This window comes from Neomonachus schauinslandi, chromosome 3 (genome assembly GCF_002201575.2).
Source record: "Neomonachus schauinslandi chromosome 3, ASM220157v2, whole genome shotgun sequence".
NCBI lineage: Eukaryota > Metazoa > Chordata > Mammalia > Carnivora > Phocidae > Neomonachus > Neomonachus schauinslandi.
The window spans coordinates 170,327,362-170,348,060 of NC_058405.1; the positions used below are offsets into that span (position 1 = coordinate 170,327,362).

General features: G+C 36.7%; 1 protein-coding gene across 1 annotated transcript in view; it reads left to right on the forward strand.

Moving 5' to 3' along the window:
* Positions 1-20,699, forward strand: part of SPAG16 (sperm associated antigen 16) — a 969,696-nt gene that overhangs the window by 574,536 nt on the left and 374,461 nt on the right. Inside the window, exon 13 of the mRNA XM_021702750.1 lies at positions 3,398-3,524. Coding sequence (XP_021558425.1) covers positions 3,398-3,524 — 127 coding nt within the window. The remainder of the gene's footprint in view (positions 1-3,397; positions 3,525-20,699) is intronic.

The following is a 20,699-nucleotide window of genomic DNA, read 5'->3' on the forward strand; positions in this document are numbered from 1 at the left end:
CTGAGATTTTGTTTTGATTATGGGTCACAGCTAGTACCTCTTCACATGTGAAGTAATTTTTTTTAATTACATGCTGGTTGTTATTAATGGCAAATTATAGGGAATCTATATTAGGTGGTCTTTTTATAAAAGGTAGTGAGTTCTATCCTAGTGATAAGTTAAATTATCAGCAGATTATTTTTGCCCTTTCTGTCTTGGATTTATTCTTTGGCAAGACAAGTTTACTTTGGTTTTGAACTTAGTTCATGAAGATGACACTTACTTTTACTGTGGGGTCTTTCTGGAGTCCCAGCTGAACTTGTGAGGTGCCCAGTGAGTTCTCTTCACTCTGGTTGGGGTTTAAATACAGTGTCTTCCACGAGTACCTGGACTCTGGTATCATTGTTCAGTTCTCAAACACAGAGCAGGAAATCTCTGCTCTTACTCTGTAGAATTGCCATCTATAACTTGACCAATAATTCCTAGAAAATCCCCATAAAAACTACTGCCATTCCAATGAGTTCCTTTTCTCGTACCCTGTGCTGCAAATTGCAGGCATCTCCGCAGCCCTAGTTGTTCTCACTGCCCCTTGTCTGCCTGAGACTTTGGTTCTACTGGGGTCCTACTGCTACATTTGATAGCAGGGAAGTGCTTCCTAGCAGCAAGTCAGGAGGGTCATGGAGCTCATGTCGCTTTTTCTTTCTCTCAAAGATTACTGTCTTGTGCTGTGCTTAGTTTAATGCCAGAAAACAGTTGCCTTATGTAATTTGTGTAACTTTATAGTCGTTTATTGTGTGGGAAGTACAGTACTGGATACTCTATCATAGTTGCAAACACAAATCCTAACAGGACATTTTTATTGTTAGATAAAGTATACAAGGGGGATTGCCATAGATGAGGCAAGTGGAGGTGGGTAAGTGAGGCAGGAGCTTTAGAGTTAATACAGAGCTTGTGACTCAAGGGGTTTTGCAACAAACTGCATCTATACTTTAAAATACAAAACTGAAGCAGAGATGAACTTCCAAGATGGAGCCACTAACACACTTGGTGATGTGTTTGTGGAAGACAACAAATCTGATTAGAAATTAGAGGTGGGTCCAATTTCTCTCCTTCTGCCATTTATATTTAGCAGGTAGCTATCCCATTAAAATATAGGTCATAATAAAAAGAAACCAACCCCAGGGCGCCTGGGTGGCTCAGTTGGTTAAGCGACTGCCTTCGGCTCGGGTCATGATCCTGGAGTCCCTGGATCGAGTCCCGCATCGGGCTCCCTGCTTGGCGGGGAGCCTGCTTCTCCCTTTGACCCTCCCCCCTCTCATGTGCTCTCTGTCTCTCTCATTCTCTCTGTCTCAAATAAATAAATAAAATCTTAAAAAAAAAAAAAAGAAACCAACCCCAAACTTATGAAGAATTGCAAAAATGGAAGAATAAGTTAATATAAACTAAATTCTACTAAAGAACTTATAGTGCATAAAGAATTACCTAAGCACAGTTATCAATAATTCATAGACAGCACACTATATTTTCCAAGAAATTACAGAAATGCTATTTTTAAATTTATTTTATGTAATAAAACATCAAAAGTGCTAAAGTATTCCATTATGATGGAGTACAAGTACAAGAGAGTACATACATGTGAAAAGTAGACTAAGAAATATCAGGAAATAAGTGAAATAAAAAACATAAAAGCTTTTGATGGCTCACACACATACACACACAAATAAAAATAAGCACAATTGACAATTATAGAGGTGTGAAAAATGAAAACTATATATATATAAGGATATAAGTATCATAGACAAAATGTTAAATGTAGAGGCAGAAAGAGAAAAAATAAAAATAAAACATAGTTGGAAATAAAACATAGTTGGTATTTCTAAAGAAATAAAAAGTGAAATAAATGGAAGATAAAAACCTAAAAATATAATGGAGGAGACTGTCCTAGAATAACCAAAGTCTAAGAATAATAGATGGAAATTACCATCAAGTCATGCCATGATAAAATTTCTGAGCTGCAGTGTTTGTGAAAGACCTATGAGAGCTATTGCACATAAAAAGCAAATAATCCACAAAGGTAGTTGGACAGAAATAGGAGGAGAGATTAGGTTGTCCTCAGACTTTGCCTGTGGTACAAAGAGTGGAACATTTCTTCACAAAAATTTGAAAACTGATGATGTCAGATATTATAGCCAGACAGAATTGCTCTTGAAGTACTGAATGATCAAGAAAATGGAAAAGATATGGGTGCAGAAGATCAATTTAAATATATATTTGATAAAAACTGGGAGGACTGGGGTTGGGGGGCACTAAGCAACTATGAGATTTGTGATTATTGATCGAATGTGTGTTATGATTTTTGATGTAATATTAACAGTATGATTTCAAAGAATTGGAAGGTGGGTAAAAGAAAAGTGGGAGGAATTATACATTTGTTCATTTCCTTTTTTAATTATACTTTTCTATAAATGAAAAAATAATTTAAAATAACAATTTTAATATTTTTTCTTAATGTTAGGATGTCTTTTAGAGAATGATATCTCATAATAATAAAATATTTACTTGACTGAGCAATGCCTTTAATTCTGCCTGTTTTGTTTTATGGTTAAATTCTTTTTTTTTTTTAATGTAATAATTTACTATATTTTTTTCTTGAGAGAGAGAAAGAGAGAGTATGTGCATGTGTGGGGGAAGGGGCAAAGAGAGACTCTTAAACAGGCACCAGGCTCAGTGTGCAGCCCAATGTAGGGCTCATCTCATGACCCTGAGTTCATGACCTGAACCGAAATCAAGAGTCGCACACTTAACCAAGTGAGCTACCCAGGTGCCCAATAATATACTATTTTAATAAAATAAATATGTACTTCTTATTTTTCTGTAAAATCTCTGTCTCTCCATAAAGGTATGGAGAACAATTACATTTCTGGAACAATTACCCTAATAATTAAAGATGATTATTTCAATATAATTGGCTTTGGAGTATAAACCTTTAAAGAAATGCTTTGTACTTATATTTCAGGAATCATTAGAAAATAGCAGGGAAATTTTCTACAAATGAAACTGCATTTCATTGTTTTCTTTTCTTAGTATATTCCCTTAGTAGATGGGGACAATTTTTATGTAGTCATTTCATGAGAAGGAGTAAATGCCACAATATAAAGATGGCTTTACCAAGTGACTTTATAAATTGAAGGTAACTTAAATTTAGTCAGTTTTATGCTACTAATTCTATAAAGTGCTTAGGATATAAGGTGACTATAGAATTTTCCCTTAAAATGTGGTTCTTACACATTTTTGCCGTTTATAAAACTACCTTTTGCCTCAGATACTTAAATTATCTTCATTAGCATTGTGTAGACAGCATAAGAAACATTTAGGTGCTAACTCCTAAAATGTGAACTCTTCATTTCTCTCTATACAGTGAAAGATGCAGATGCACTTTGTATGGACATACAGATTCTGTGAACAGCATTGAGTTTTTTCCTTGCTCCAACACTCTTCTCACAGGTTCTGCAGATAAAACCCTGTCTGTATGGGATGCAAGAACAGTAAGCAAATTATTAGCCCTTTTTCTAGGTTTTGATAAGTCTAATCACTCTTGGTCATTCTTTAGGTGCTAAGTACAACTTATAAAGTAATTGTGCAAGAATGGTAGTAGATTCCTATTTATAAGATCTTGCTTATGTACTCCTATCTACCCTGCCTCCTAAATGTAAGGCTTATAAAAATAATGGCAACTACTTCATTAAACATTAATTCAACAATTACTTATTGAGATAGAAACTCTGCTGGTACAGGGAATATGAAAGGGGAACACATATTGCTTCTCCTTAAGGATCTTGTAGCAAAGAGAAACAAGAGACTATCTTAATGCAGTGAGATAGGCTTTTAAATGGAAGGACATATAAGGTACTGGAGGAAATCAAGGAGAACTGTTACCTGCCTGAAAGAGTATGGATGGATTCCAAGAGGAGTCTGTGGTTGAGCTGAGATGTGGACAATAAGTAAGATATACCAGGTAGTCTTGAGAAGGGTGGATTATGGGAATGGGTAGTGCATGTACAAAGCACTAGAAATATGAGGCTGCAATGGCATGTTCTAGGAATAATGATATGTATGAATAGAGCTTACGGAAGAAGAAAGAAATGGCAGGCAAGAGTATTCAGATAGACAAGGACAAGATCATGAAGTATCTGACTCAGGTTTTATAGTGTTTCAGAGGGAAACTGTTAGAATGTAAAGGAAGCAGGGTAGCATAATCAAATTTGCCTTTTAGAAAGGCTAATATAATACAGTAGTTGAATAAGGAAGTCAGTTATATTGAGGAAGCTGATACAACAGGCTATGAGTGGATGGGAATTTGAACTGGGGGACTGTAACAAAAAATGGGGGAGAATGAATTAAAGACAAGAGGTTTAACTCTCAGAATTTCTTTTTTTTTTTTAATGTTTTATTTATTTATTTGAGAGAGAGAACACAAGCGGGGGGGGGGAGAGGCACAGAGAGAGAGAGAGAGGGAGAAGGAGACTCCTCACTGAGCAGGGAGCAGGACACAGGGCTCAATCCCAGAACCCTGAGATCATGACCTGAGCCAGAGACAGACAAGCTTAACTGACTGAGCCACCCAGGTGCCCCAGCTCTCAGAATTAGAAGAGTGATTGGAGATAGAGATTATGGGAAGAGAAGGTGTGTAAAGTGACCAGCTGTGTCAGTTTGTCCAAGACTGGGGAATCTCTTGGGTCTTGGGATTTTCAGTGCTAAAACTAGACACTCCTAGCTCACTGTTGCTTTAACAAGGAAATAAATGTAAAGAAATGATGAGTATTAAAGAGGGCACATATTGTGATAAGCACTGGGTGTTATATGCAACTAATGAATCACTGAACAGTACATCAAAAACTAATGACGTACTCGCCAAAGGCAAGGGAAGCAAGGGCAAAAATGAACTATTGGGACTTCATCAAGATAAAAAGCTCTTGCACAGCAAAAGAAACAGTCAACAAAACCGAAAGACAACCGACAGAATGGCAGAAGATATTTGCAAGTGACATATCAGATAAAGGGCTAGTATCCAAAATCTATAAAGAACTTATCAAACTCAACACCCAAAGAACAAAAAATCCAATCAAGAAATGGGCCGAAGACATGAACAGACATTTTTCCAAAGAAGACATCCAAATGGCCAACAGACACATGAAAAAGTGCTCAACATCGCTCGGCATCAGGGAAATCCAAATCAAAACCTCAATGAGATACCACCTCACACCAGTCAGAATGGCTAAAATTAACAAGTCAGGAAATGACAGATGTTGGCGAGGATGCAGGGAAAGGGGAACCCTCCTACACTGTTGGTGGGAATGCAAGCTGGTGCAACCACTCTGGAAAACAGTATGGAGGTTCCTCAAAAAGTTGAAAATAGAGCTACCATACAATCCAGCAATTGCACTACTGGGTATTTACCCCAAAGATACAAATGTAGGGATCCGAAGGGGTACGTGCATCCTGAGATTTATAGCAGCAATGTCCACAATAGCCGAACTGTGTAAAGAGCCAAGATGTCCATTGACAGATGAATGGATAAAGAAGATGTGGTATATATATACAATGGAATATTATGCAGCCACCAAAAGGAATGAGATCTTGCCATTTGCAACAACGTGGATGGAACTGGAGAGTGTTATGCTGAGTGAAATAAGTCAAACAGAGAAAGACATGTATCATTTGACCTCACTGATATGAGGAATTCTTAATCTCAGGAAACAAACTGAGGGTTGCTGGTTGGGGGGTGGGGTGGGAGAGATGGGGTGACTGGGTGATAGACACTGGGGAGGGTATGTGCTCTGGTGAGCGCTGTGAATTGTGCAAGACTGTTGAATCTCAGATCTGTACCTCTGAAACAAATAATGCAATATATGTTAAGGAAAAAAAAAAGAAGATAGCAGGAGGGGAAGAATGAAGGGGGAAATCGGAGGGGGAGACGAACCATGAGAGACGATGGGCTCTGAAAAACAAACTGAGGGTTCTGGGGGGGGGGGTGGGAGGATGGGTTAGCCTGGTGATGGGTATTAAAGAGGGCATGTTCTGCATGGAGCACTGGGTGTTATGCACAAACAATGAATCATGGAACACTACATCTAAAACTAATGATGTAATGTATGGTGATTAACATAACAATAAAAAATTTTTAAAAACCTGATGATGTACTATATGTTGGCTAACTTAACATAATAAAAAAAAATTAAAAATGGAGACAGAAGGTGAAAACTGCATTTTCAAACACTTTGGATGTGAAGATGAAGAGGAGAAAAGGCTGTAGCTCTAGGGTCAAAATAAAAACAAAGGTCCTCCTTTGTTCAGATAGCAAACAACAGGCTTATTTGCATAGGGAAAGAACAGGGGAAGAAAAAGGGTTTGTAGGTGGAGGAAAGAGAAGATATAACACAGAGGCTTATTGAGCACAGATTTTAGTAATTTGAGAAATGCCGAGACATGCAAAACAAGGTCTCCATATCCTTTATTAGCAACATTTGTTGAGGAAAACAAAGAAAACAAGGACTCCAGGAGACTATACAAAAGAGAAGAAATATCCATAGTTTCTGATCCCTGGGTCACTAAAGAAATACAACTTATAATTTCTCCCATTTATCTTCCCATAAAAGACACATGACTAACATCAATAAAGGAATATAATGATGAACATACAAATGGTGGGAATAGCAATCCAAATCAATATAGGAGGCCCCATTTAGTCTTCTGAGACAAGTTAATTTGGGATGAATAGAGAACAAGAAGTCCTCAGGTTCACATATTATAGAAAAAGGCTACAAATGTCTTAGACACCTACTTCACATGTTGCAGAAATTTAGACTTCTGATGAAGCAGAAGCCAAAAGGCACTGGGGCAAAAGAGTGTCAGACATGACTTAATAAAATCAGAATGATTTGTTGTTGAGTGCATAGGTCCCTCAGCCTCCTCCTTGCTTTAAAAAAGCTTGGACTCTGATGCAGCAGAGTTCACTCATGCTAATGGAGCATCAGTGGAAAAGCAAGATTTTCAAATGCATTTAGTCTAAATACTTAGATGTGAAGTGCATATAAAAGCAACTGGTAAAGAAAAACCCACAGAGAAAATATTGATTTAGCAGTGACCTAAATTTTATGTTCATTTTCCCTTGATTTCATGTTTTTCCCCCTCTCTCTGAAAGTTCTATAACTGAATGTTCTCAGAAAACATGTCTCTTATTTATTTTCTCTCATATGAAAAACTGAAGCACTAATGATTGGAAGTAAAACTGTTCTTATTAAGAGAAGTTGCCTCTACGTATCTGCCTTAAATGCACAGAGTTATGTACTGATGGTAACCTTTCTATGCGAAGTTGCAAGCTCTTTTTGTATTGTTCTTATTCCCCATGGTATCTCTGAGAGCAGAAAAAAGAAATTCAGCACAGAACAGGGCCTTTAGTATACATTAGCATAGCATTGGATTAAATGTATGTGCATTGAAAGGTTGTGAATCCCAAAAGTATCTATTTAGTTCATATATAATATAAATATATATATTAAGTTGGTTTAATGGCAAATTAAAATTTATATGACTATGCACACTAGCTTTAAATTAATTAATTCTAGGGGACTCCTGGGTGGCTCAGTTGTTTAAGCATCAAACTCTTGATTTTGGCTCAGGTCATGATCTCAGGGTCCTGAGATTGAGCCCTGCACTGGGTTCTGCACTCAGTGGGGAGTCCGCTGGAGATTCTCTCTCTCCTTCTCCCTCTGCCCCTACCCCTGCTCCTGTGCTCATGCACTCTCTCTCAAATAAATAAATAAATCTTAAATAAATAGATAAATAGATAAATAAATAAAAGTAAGTTAATTAATACTAGGAAAAGGACTCTAAAATATTTTGATGTGAATGAAATGTTCATAAATAATAGTAAATGCATCATTGACTAGAAATAAAATTCATTTGAGCACTCCCGCCTAGTAGTCCTGCTGCCCCTCCCCATCTCACTGGTGGCAGTGGTTGGAACAGGCCGGCCCGCAGCCTCCAACATGCCCTGTCCTTCCAGGGCTGCAGGGAGTTCAGCTGAAGTGAGGAAAATCAAGATATTTCATTTTTTGAAAATTGAAGTTTTTTGGAAACTCTGCAGTGAGGAAGTCTGTTGGTGCCATTTTTCCAACAGCTTTTGCTCACGTTGTGTCTCTGTGTCACATTTCGAATCTCCCTGACTGAGGAGGAGCAAGATGGGGGAGGAGTAGGAGACCTAAATTTCATCTGGTTCCAGGAATTTAGCTAGATAATTATCAAACCAGTCAGAACACCTACAAACTCAACAGGAGATCAAAGAAAAGAATAGCAGCACATTCTGCATGGAGCACTGGGTGTTATACGCAAACAGTGAGTCATGGAACACTACATCAAAAACTAATGATGTGATATATGGTGATTAACATAACATAATAAAAAAATTAAAAAATCAGGAACAACAACAAAAAGAATAGCAGCAATTCTATGAACAGAAAAGTTACCACTGGGCGCCTGGGTGGCTCAGTTGGTTAAGCAACTGCCTTTGGCTCAGGTCATGATCCCGGAGTCCCTGGATCGAGTCCCACATCGGGCTCCCTGCTCGGCAGGGAGTCTGCTTCTCCCTCTGACCCTCTCCCCTCTCATGTGCTCTCTCTCATTCTCTCTCTCACAAATAAATAAATAAAATCTTTAAAAAAAAAAAAAAGAAAGAAAAGTTACCACTTTCTGGAAGTGCATATTTTTCTGGGGTCGTTGTTAGCATTGTGTTCTCTTATTCATCTGTTCTCCTCTGGACAAAATGACAAGACAGAAAAACTCACCTCAAAAAAACAAAACAAAACAAAACAAAAAAAAACAAACAAGAAGCTGTATCAATTTCCAGGGACCTAATCAATAGGATGTCAGAACTAGAGTTCAGAATGATGGTTATAAAGATACTAGCTGGGCTTGAAAAAAGCATAGAAGATACTAGAGAATCCCTTTCTTGAGAAATAAAAGAACTAAAATCTAACCAAGTTGAAATCAAAACGGCTATTAATGAGGTGCAATAAAAAAATGGAGGCTCTAACTGCTAGGAAAAATGAGACAGAAGAGAGAATTAGTGATATAGAAGACCAAATGATGGAGAATAAAGAAGCTGAGAAAAAGAGAGATAAACAACTACTGCATCATGAGGGGAGAATTTGAGAGATAAGTGATAACATAAAGTGAAACAACATTAGAATAATTGAGCTCCCAGAAGAAGAAGAAAGAGAGAGAGGGGCAGAAGGTATATTGGAGCAAATTATAGCAGAGAACTTCCCTAATTTGGGGAAGGAAACAGGCATCAAAATATAGGAGGCACAGAGAACCCCCCTCAAAATCAATAAAAATGGGTCAACACCCTTTTACATCTAATACTAAAACTCACAAGTCTCAGAGACAAAGAGAAAATCCTGAAAGCAGCTCGGGACAAGAGGTCTGTAACCTACAATGGTAGAAACATTAGATTGGCAGCAGACCTATGCACAGGGACCTGGCAGGTCAGAAAGGACTGGCATGATATATTCAGAGCACTAAATGAGAAAATTACACAGCCAAGAATACTATATCCAGCTAAGCTGTCATTGAAAATAGAAGGAGAGAGAAAAAACTTCCAGGACAAACAAAAACTAAAAGAATTTGCTAACACCAAACCAACCCTACAAGAAATATTGAAAGGGGTCCTCAAAGCAAAGAGAGAGCCTAAAAGTAACATAGACCAGAAAAGAACAGAGACAGTATACAGTAACAGTCACCTTACAGGCAATACAATGGCACTAAATTCATATCTTTCAATAGTTACCCTGAATGTAAATGGGCTAAATGCCCCAATCAAAAGACACAGGGTATCAGATTGGATAAAAAAAACAAGACCCATCAATATACTGTCTACAAGAGACTCATTTTAGACTCAAAGACACCTCCAGATTGAAAGTGAGGGGGTGGAAAACCATTTACCATGCTAGTGAACGTCAAAAGAAAGTTGGGGTGGCAATCCTTATATCAAACAAATTAGATTTTAAACCAAAGACTATAATAAGAGATGAGGAAGGACACTATATCATACTTAAAGGGTCAATCCAACAAGAAGATCTAAAAATTGTAAATATTTATGCCCTTAACATGCCCTTATAATTATATAAGCCAATTAATAACAAAATCAAAGAAACACATTGACAATAACACAGTAATAGTATGGGACTTTAACATCCCCCTCACTGAAATGGACAGGTCACCTAAGCAAAAGATCAACAAGGTAATAAAGGTGTTAAATGACACACTGGACCAGATGGACTTCACAGACATATTCAGAACATTCCATCCCAAAGCAACAGAATACACATTCTTCTCTAGTGTGCATGGAACGTTCTCCAGAATAGTCCACATCCTGGTTCACAAATCAGGTCTCAACCAGTACCAAAAGATTAGGATCATTCCCTGCCTATTTTCAGACCACAATGCTTTGAAACTAGAACTCAATCACAAGAGGAAAGTCGGAAAGAACTCAAATACATGGAGGCTAAAGAGCATCCTCCTAAAGAATGAATGGGTCACCCAGGAAATTAAAGAAGGATTTTAAAACTTCATGGAAAAAATGAAAATGAAAACACAACTGTTCAAAATCTTTGGGATACAGCAAAGGCGATCCTAAGAGGAAAGTATATAGCAATACAAGCCTTTCTCAAGAAACAAGAAAGGTCTCAAATATACAACCTAACCCTACACCTAAAGGAGCTGGAGAAAGAACAGCAAATAAAGCCTAAGCCCAGCAGGAGAAGAGAAATAATAAAGATCAGAGCAGAAATCAATGAAATAGAAACCAAAAGAACAGTAGAACAGATCAACGAAACTAGGAACTGGTTCTTTGAAAGAATTAATAAGATTGATAAACCCCTGGCCAGACTTATCAAAAAGAAAAAGAGAAATGACCCAAATCAACAAAATCATGAATGAAAGAGGAGAGATCACAACCAACACCAGAAAATACAATTTTAAGAACATATTATGAGCAAGTATATGCCAACAAATTAGATAATCTGGAAGAAATGGATGCATTCCTAGAGATGTATAAACTAACAAACTGAACCAGGAAGAACTAGAAAACCTGAACAGATCAATAACCACTACAGAAATTGAAGCAGTCATCAAAAAATCTCCCAACAAACAAGAGCCCAGGGCCAGATGGTTTCCCAGGGGAATTCTACCAAACATTTAAAGAAGAATTAATACCTATTCTTATGAAACTGTTCCAAAAAATAGAAATGGAAGGAAAACTTTCAAACTCGTTTTATGAGGCCAGCATTACCTTGATCCCAAAACCAGACAAAGACCCCATCAAAAAGGAGTACTACAGACCAGTATCCCTGATGAACATGGATGCAAAAATTCTCACCAAAATACTAGCCAAGAGGATCCAACAGTACATTAAAAGGACCACGACCAAGTGGGATTTATTCCTGGGCTGCAAGTTTGGTTGAACATCTGCAAATCAATCAGTGTGATACAATACATTAATAAAAGAAAGAACAAGAACCATATGATCCTCTCAATAGATGCAGAAAGCGCATTTGACAAAGTACAGCATCCTTTCTTGATTAAAACTCTTCACAGTGTAGGGATAGAATGTACATACCTCAATATCATAAGAGCCATCTATGAAAAACCCACAGCGAATATCACACTCAGTGGGGAAAAACTGAGAACTTTTCCCCTAAGGTCAGGAACACAGCAGGGATGTCCACTATTACCACTGCTATTCAACATAGTACTGGAAGTCCTAGCCTCAGCAATCAGACAACAAAAATAAATAAAAGGCATCCAAATCGGCAAAGAAGAAGTCAAACTCTCACTCTTTGCAGATGATATGATACTTTATGTGGAAATCCCCAAAGACTCCACCCCAAAACTGCTAGAACTCATACAGGAATTCAGTAAAGTGGCAGGATATAAAATCAATGCACAGAAATCAGTGGCATTCCTATACACCAACAACAAGACAGAAGAAAGAGAAATTAAGGAGTCGATCCCATTTACAATTGCACCCAAAACCATAAGATACCTAGGAATAAATCTAACTGAAGAGGCTAAGAATCTGTACTCAGAAAAATATAGAATACTCATGAAAGAAATTGAAGAAGACAAAGAAATGGAAATACGTTACATGCTTATGGATTGAAAGAACAAATATTGTGAAAATGTCTATGCTACCTAGAGTAATCTACACATTTAGTGCAATATCTATGAAAATACCATCCACTTTTTTCAAAGAAATGGAACAAATAATCCTAAAATTTGTATGGAACCAGAAAAGACCCCAAATAGCCAGAGGAATGTTGAAAAAGAAAAGCAAAGCTGGTAGCATCACAATTCCAGACTTCAAGCTCTATTACAAAGCTGTCATCATCAAGACAGTATGGGCCTGGCACAAAAACAGACATAGATCAATGGAGCAGAACAGAGAACCCAGAAATGGACCCTTAACTTTATAGTCAACTAATCTTCGACAAAGCAGGAAAGAATGTCCAATGGAAAAAAGACAATCTCTTCAACAAATGGTGTTGGGAAAATTGGACAGCCACATGCAGAAGAATGAAACTGGACCATTTCCTTACACCACACACAAAAATAGACTCAAAATGGGTGAAAGACCTAATTATGAGATAGGAATCCATCAAGATCCTAGGGGAGAATACAGGCAGCAACCTCTTTGACCTCAGCCACAACAGCTTCTTCCTAGACACATTGCCAAAGGCAAGGGAAGCAAGGGCAAAAATGAACTCTTGGGACTTCATCAAGATAAAAAGCTTTTGCACAGCAAAAAAAAACAGTCAACACAACCAAACGACAACCGACAGAATGGGAGAAGATATTTGCAAGTGACATATCAGATAACGGGCTAGTATACAAAATCTATAAAGAACTTATCAAACTCAACACCCAAAGAACAAATGATCCAAACAAGAAATGGGCAGAAGACATGAACAGACATTTCTGCAAAGAAGACATCCAAATGGCCACCAGACACCTGAAAAAGTACTCAACATCACTGAGCATCAGGGAAATAAATACAAATCAAAACCTTAATGAGATACCACCTCACACCAGTCAGAATGGCTAAAATGAACAAGTCAGGAAATGACAGATGCTGGCAAGGATGCAGAGAAAGGGGAACCCTCCTACACTGTTGGTGGGAATGCAAGCTGGTGCAGCTGCTCTGGAAAATGGTACGGAGTTTCCTCAAAATGTTGAAAATAGAACTACCCTACAGCCTAGCAATTGCACTACTGGGTCTTTACCCCAAAGGTACAAATGTAGTGGTCCAAAGGGGCACCTGCACCCCAATGTTTACAGCAGCAATGTCCATAATAGCCAAATTATAGAAAGAGCAAAGATGTCCATGAACAGATGAATGGATAAAGAAGATGTGGTGTATATATATATACAATGGAATATTATGCAGCCCTCAAAAAATGAAATCTTGCCATTTGCAACGACGTGGATGGAACTGGAGGGTATTATGCTAAGCGAAATAAGTCAATCAGAGAAAGATAAGTATCATATGATCTCACTGATATGAGGATTTTGAGCAACAAGACAGAGGATCATAGGGGAAGGGAGGGAAAAATGAAACAAGACGAAACCAGAGAGGGAGACAAACCATAAGAGACTCTTTTTTTTTTTTTTTAAGATTTATTTATTTGAGAGAGAGAATGAGAGAGAGAGCACATGAGAGGGAGGAGGGTCAGAGGGAGAAGCAGGCTCCCCGCTGAGCAGGGAGCCCGATGCGGGACTCGATCGAGGGATTCCAGAATCATGACCTGAGCCAAAGGCAGGTGCTCACTTCGGCAGCACATATACTAAAACTGAGCCAAAGGCAGTCGCTCAACCAACTGAGCCACCCAGGCGCCCACCATAAGAGACTCTTAAGCTCAGGAAACAAACTGAGGGTTGGGCGCCTGGGTGGCTCAGTTGGTTAAGCGACTGCCTTCGGCTCAGGTCATGATCCTGGAGTCCCGGGATCGAGTCCCGCATCGGGCTCCCTGCTCAGCGGGGGGTCTGCTTCTCCCTCTGACCCTCCTCCCTCTCATGCTCTCTGTCTCTCATTCTCTCTGTCTCAAATAAATAAAAAAAATCTTTAAAAAAAAAAAAAAAAAAAAAAAAAAAAAAAAAAAAAACAAACTGAGGGTTACTGGAGTGGAGGGGGGTTGGAGGAAAGGGGTGTCTGGCTGATGGACATGGGGGAGAGTATGTACTATGGTGAACGCTGTGAATTGTGTAAGACTGATTAATCACAGACCTGAACCCCTGAAACAAATAATACATTATATGTTAATAAAAAAATTTAAAAAAGAGAACTTTAAAGGAGTCTTTTAGAGAGAGGAAAGCAAACCATAATTCTCTTAAGAATAGAGAACAAACTGAGGGTTGATGGAGGGAAGAGGGTGGGGGATGGGCTAAATGAGTGATGATATTCAGGAGGGCACTTGTTATGATGAGCACTGGGTGTTGTATGTAAGTGAGGAATTACTAAATTCTACTCCTGAAACCAAGATTACACTGTATGTTAACTAACTAGAATTTAAATAAAAATTTGAAAAAATTTAAAAAAAGAAATAAAATTAATGAGTTTATTTTCTGAAAACATTTTCAAAACAGAAGGTAAAAAATATTTATTTCAAAGGGAAATTCACTTATTAATAATTAGAAAATGCAAGTTATGACAACAACTTTAGAATTAAACAGAATTGTTTTACTAAATTTGCATTAGGCAGTTCTGGTGATTTTGTTTCAGATCCACCTCATTTATTTAAAATATAAAACTTTGAAAAAACTAGATTTTTAAAAAAAATTATAGCTTTTTAAAGTACATGCTATATGTTGTGAATATCATTTGAAATTATTCACTGTCTGAACCATCCCAGTGGTTCATGAAGGAGTTAAAAAGGAAATTTATTTTTGTAGTTGAATATTAAGAGCTATTGAAAGAGAAAACCAGGGTAGCTATAGTATCTTCTATGTGAGAGTAAAAACTACACAACGTTACCGATATGGATGGCATTGTTTGGACTTATAATACGAACTGCACCTGTATGCCAGTGTACTTCTTTTTTATAACTTTTAGATTGTGTTAATTCCTTGATTAATGATAAACTGTGTGGTTACACTGAAAATCTAAACCTAAAAGGAGATGAATGACTTCCTTCTCTTCTTAGTAAAGCAAGGACAGCCCATTTTGTCACCTCAGTGTAATCAGTTATTATTGAGACATCCTCTAAAATATTTTTTGATGAAACATGAAAATGACCAGTGGATTATATTCCTATAAATTAATTTTAAACCTCTTTCTCCCATTTCCAAACATATTAGTCTTAAATCATTAACCTAATCTAACAGCTTATTGTCAAAGATAATGAATGTAGAGACCTCTAAGTCAGTCTCTAAGTCAACTGGACGGATCAGCTCTGAATTTTGTGGGAGATGAGGAAAGGGATGTAAATCTCTATAATTATCAAATGGAGGCTATTAAAGAGCTTGCAGTTTGAAAACTCATGAACTTGCTCTATTTTATAGAATTACATGAGGAAAGAGTATTTTTCCCTCAAAGTTATGAAACAATGGAATTACTTTATTAAAATTGAAAAAAAAGATTGTAACATTGCCAGAAAATGATGTATAATATAGGACATATAATGAAAACTTACAATGCCCTCTCAAAAAGTAACATGAAAAAAATCCCAACATACATCAGTGATTTGGAAGCCCATTTAAAATTAAATGCTATGAGATGATTAGCCATTCACAAGTCCAATGAAAATATTAAGCTTTTTAATTTTTTTTAAAGAATGTGTTCCCTGTATAGTAAAACATAGACTGGAATGAGTAATACATCTCTGAGTTGTTCAGAACTGGGCTGGCAACAGTCAGAGTTGCTGACCTTTTGTCTCTTGTGAAGAACTGGACACCGAGAGTTCATGGCCAGGACTGCTTTGGTGGCTGTGCCTTGACCCCAGAGTAACTGCAGGTTCTTATCCAGTCTACAATGTTGTCTTGACTTAGCTTTAGCCAGAATATCCGGTAACTGATCACTGTGAATTACCGTAAAGTGGAGAAACTAAGAACTCACCAAAAAAGTTACACTGTTAGGTCCTGTCTGGTGCCTAGCCCAGTGTTGACCCCATAGTTCAACCTGCACCCTACATACACGTCTTGGTTTCCCCAGATGGGATCTGGTGAACTCTCAGAGGAGCCTGGCATTATTGAGAAGCTAGAATGTAGAAATAAATGCAAAGCTTGCACCTTCGCTCTCTAGGCTTTATTCCTCAGGCACATTCACTTTAGCAGTCATTATTGAAGATCTTTGTGCCAGACAACATCCTGGGTTCAGGATTGTTGACTGTGACAGAGTCCCTGCCATCAGTGAACACATGATCTATTAATTACTATGCAGTGGTAATAAAGATATAAAGACATATATACATAAAGCAAGTTATTTTAAAATAGTGTAGCAATTGCTACATGTAACTATAGCTTTGGCTTTTTGTACCAAAGCTCACTATTCCAAGAGGTGATTTTATGACTAATGCTGATTGGATACCTCCTATGTGTTATCACTGTACCCATACCACCTACTTAATGCTTACTGGAATTACCATTATTGTCTATATTAAAAATTGAAAAAGCAAAGGCTTAGAAGAGTAAAACGTGTTGCCCAAGATCAACCAACTGGCCAGTGGCAGAATCAGGAAGTAGGCTGACTCTCCAACCTCAACTCCATATTGTTATTTTGTGGCCTCTAATTTTTGTTGGGTCTCACTGAAAATTAGAGTAGCGTTCAAATGACATTTCAGTGAGAAAAGGTGATTTAATATGCCTATGTTTCCCAAAATATTGGCTTACCACCACAGTAATTCAGTAATTCACAATTCAGAACTATTGCTTGGACTTAGCAACCATCAGAGCAGCAAATGAGGCCTCACAGATACAAAACTCTAAGGGAAAAAGTGCATTATGGTCTGTAGCTATCAACTTGGATACTGGATTTTCAAATTCATCCACCAATTATGCAAAGGCATTTTTGTTAAAATTTTGCTAGGCATTTTTTCTCATCCTGAGGTTGATTGATTGGTCTTGTAAACTAATCAGAAGTTGTCAAATACAAGCAATGTGGTACCAGCAGATATGTTTGAGAAAATAAACATACTTCATTGTGTTTCTATAGAATCCTGGGTTTACATCCTAAATTATCTTGAGGTTATATCACACAGTATAGCACAGTAGTAGCACACAGACATTCTGAATGGACTCAAAAAACCCAAATTCTGCTGCTTATTAGCAGTGTGGCTTTGGCCATAATTGTCTAAAATCTTTGTGTCTCAATTTCCTTATTTGTGAAATGTGGAGGGTAGTAGTACCTATCACATTAAGGTGTGATGGGAATTAAATGAGGAATCATATAAAGTACTTAGAAGATTGATATAAGAACTTAATATATTTCAGAGATTCTTATAATAGCTGATATATCATATTATAGTTGTTTGCCTACTCATATTTGTCTGTCATGTAACTCTGAGCTTTCTTCTCTACTTTTGCAATTGTTGGCATAATAGGTGCCCAGTAGATGTTGGAAGGAAGGGAGGGAAGGGGTAAGAACAATTAATCAAATGTTTTTCTTTTTATGCCATAAAAACATTTTACCTGAAAAATCAACTGTTTTCTAAAGATTAAAAATCAAAAATAAGTATTTTAATATACAGTAAAACAATCACATATTAAATAAGTTAATTTAGTGTAATAAGATTTCAAAAGATTGTGATTTAACTCATAAAATGCTGTATTTCCTTATATATCTCATATACAGCACATAAAATCTTCACATATATATCACAAATACATCATTCGTTTCTCTTTTATCTTTTTTAGTTAACAAAAATAGCATTATAGTGGCCAGCAGTGGAAAAACTAGACTTTTGTTTGTGGGTGCCAGGCTTTGAAAAAAATGTCATATTTCAGTGGAAACAATGATTAATCACTATGTGTTTTTAACTGACACATACAGATAGTTTTATGTAATTAGTTCTGTAAGAGTTAGAAATAACTCCTTCATACTTCATATAGTTCATTTAAATTTAATCCAATAAAGATTTAAAGTTGTGTAAGTGGGCATAACAATAAGTAAAATCTTTGTTTTAGCCAATTGTTTAGAAAAAGTTAAATATTTTCAGTAACACTTCACTCTTGTCATAGCTAGGGCACCCTTTGCATTGTCTTTTATATTGAATTGTCTGGATTGGATTGCATTCTAGGATTGGAGAGACCAATACAAAAGAAAAATACCAGGTATTAAAAACTTACCCTTTGAATAAAAATAACATGAGCTAAATCTCAAAAACTTTCCCCCGTATGCTTACTCAATTTTTATCTCATTGCTGAAATGGGTAATTTATATCAATTTAAAAGTATATTATTAGTAAAGATATTATCATCTAGGAAGTTATGAAATTTAGATATAGACAATTCATTTCCTCTTGTGTTCCTTAACAATAGCTGTAATAAAAATAACTAGTGTTTATCCTGTCAGGTAGTTTAGACACATGATTAAAATCCATTACAAACAATATTCCATGTTAGAGAATATGTTCACCATATTATAGATGAAGACAATGAAGGTCAGAGGTGTTAAGTAAGTTTTTCAAAGGTCCACAGCTAAGTGTTGGTCTTAAGATTGCAACCCTGGGGTCGCCTGTGTGGCACAGCTAGTTAAGGGTCAGACTCTTAGTTCTGGCTCTGGTCGTGAATTCAGTGTTGTGAGATCGAGCCCTGCGTCAGGCTCCACACTCAGCACAGTCTGCTTGAGATTCTTTCTCCTTCTCCCTCTCCCCCTCCTGCTTGTGCTCGTTCTCTCTCTCCCTCCCTCTCGCTCATGCTCTCTCAAATAAATAAATATTTAAAAAAAAATAAAAGATTGCAACCCTCTCCCTTCTGGCATAAAAGACCATGTCTCTTTACTGTTACTTGTTATCTCTATGTTATTTAATGACATTAATAAAACCTGATTTTTGAAAGGTATTTGTAAATATCTGTCTATGACACTGAGTTTGGTAGTGTCCCAAATAAAATGAAAACCCTCTAAATCTAATTTAGCTTCATCACCTTGCCTCCTTTATCATAATATATGTTCTTAGGGAAGAGTAAATACATGATAAAACATAATTATTTAGTTATCCTTGTATATATCCTTGTATATCCTTGTAAAAAACATATAATACATTCCAAAGTTAAATAGAGATTTTTTTTCATTCCTCTTTTGGATAACATAAATGACTGTTTCTTACTGTTATTCAGATTGCCAGTGAAATTATATGGATAGATGATTGTTTGGAAGTTAAAGCCAAAGGAGAGGCATGGATATCATCTTTTTTAGATGTGATAGAACCTAGGTGTGGTCTCTTGGGAAAAAATAAATTTTTGGACCGATTTGAATTGAATAAGATATGGGGTTATCCTGCAAGAATATTGAGGGTAGCTTAATCATAGAGTGTGTTTGACCAAAAGGAAATCCCAGTGCATTGCCTCCACCCCTTCTGCCTTGAGTACACTGTAGAGAAAATATAGAATTCTAAGTCAGACAGAATGGAGTTTGAATACAGATTCTGTCAGTTTCTAGTTGTATGCAATAAGGCATGATGTTTAACACCTGTAAAGTTCAGCATTTTCTTCTTAAATAGAAATAATTAAATCACAGTGTTAGCACTGGGGATATGTATTTCGAAGTCAAAAATGAAGTCATTTTTCCCTTGATTGGTAGCTACTGGCAAGTCCTCTCATGATTTGTAGTTCTGTCTCTTTGGTTGATGAGTTAAATGGTGCTTAATGAAACTGAACAAGTCCATTGCAGATTGCTTTACCCAGTGTTTTGCCTGTTGCTGTCACTTTCAAGAACTCAGTGACTGTAATTCATTGCATCAATTTGTAATTCCACCATCCCTATGGTGTTTATTTGACCTATCTTGCTTGTAGTCCCCTAATTTCAGTTTAACATATAGAAATTACTTAGGAATAAGCTTGTCACTTGTTATTTATTCTTTTATGCATTCAACCCATTAAAGCTTCAATAATGATGACTTGGCTGTACTTCAAGATAGTCTTAACTTTGAATTCATTATAGCACTACATGTTAATTATCATTTTTAGGTACCATTGATGAAACTAGAAATTAAATGCAGCATTTTTTGGCAAGTGTTTCTGGCATCCTACTGTGGTTGTGATCAGTGTAAGGCAAAACTACATCTCTTGTTATGTGGATCTACAGCACCAGAAAATTAACAGTTAATTAAAATGCATTTCTAATGGATAATCATGAACACTCCATATAATCATTTTTTTGACCATTAATTATACTCAAGCCTTCTACTCAATGAAAAAAATACTGGAAAAGAAGACAACCTACCTTGTGTGCCCTCCCTTTTTCTCACATACACAGATTACCTGGATTCTTAGTACACTGATATAAATTCGGATACTTCAGTTTGTGGCATTTATGTGTTCTCTATTTAAAAGCAAAACCATTTCAAATTTAGTCATACAACAAAATTTAATTATAAGGTTCTATAAAAGATATAATAAAATGGGCATTTGTTACTTATTTGACTGCCTAGCAGCCAAGAAATATTCTCGTC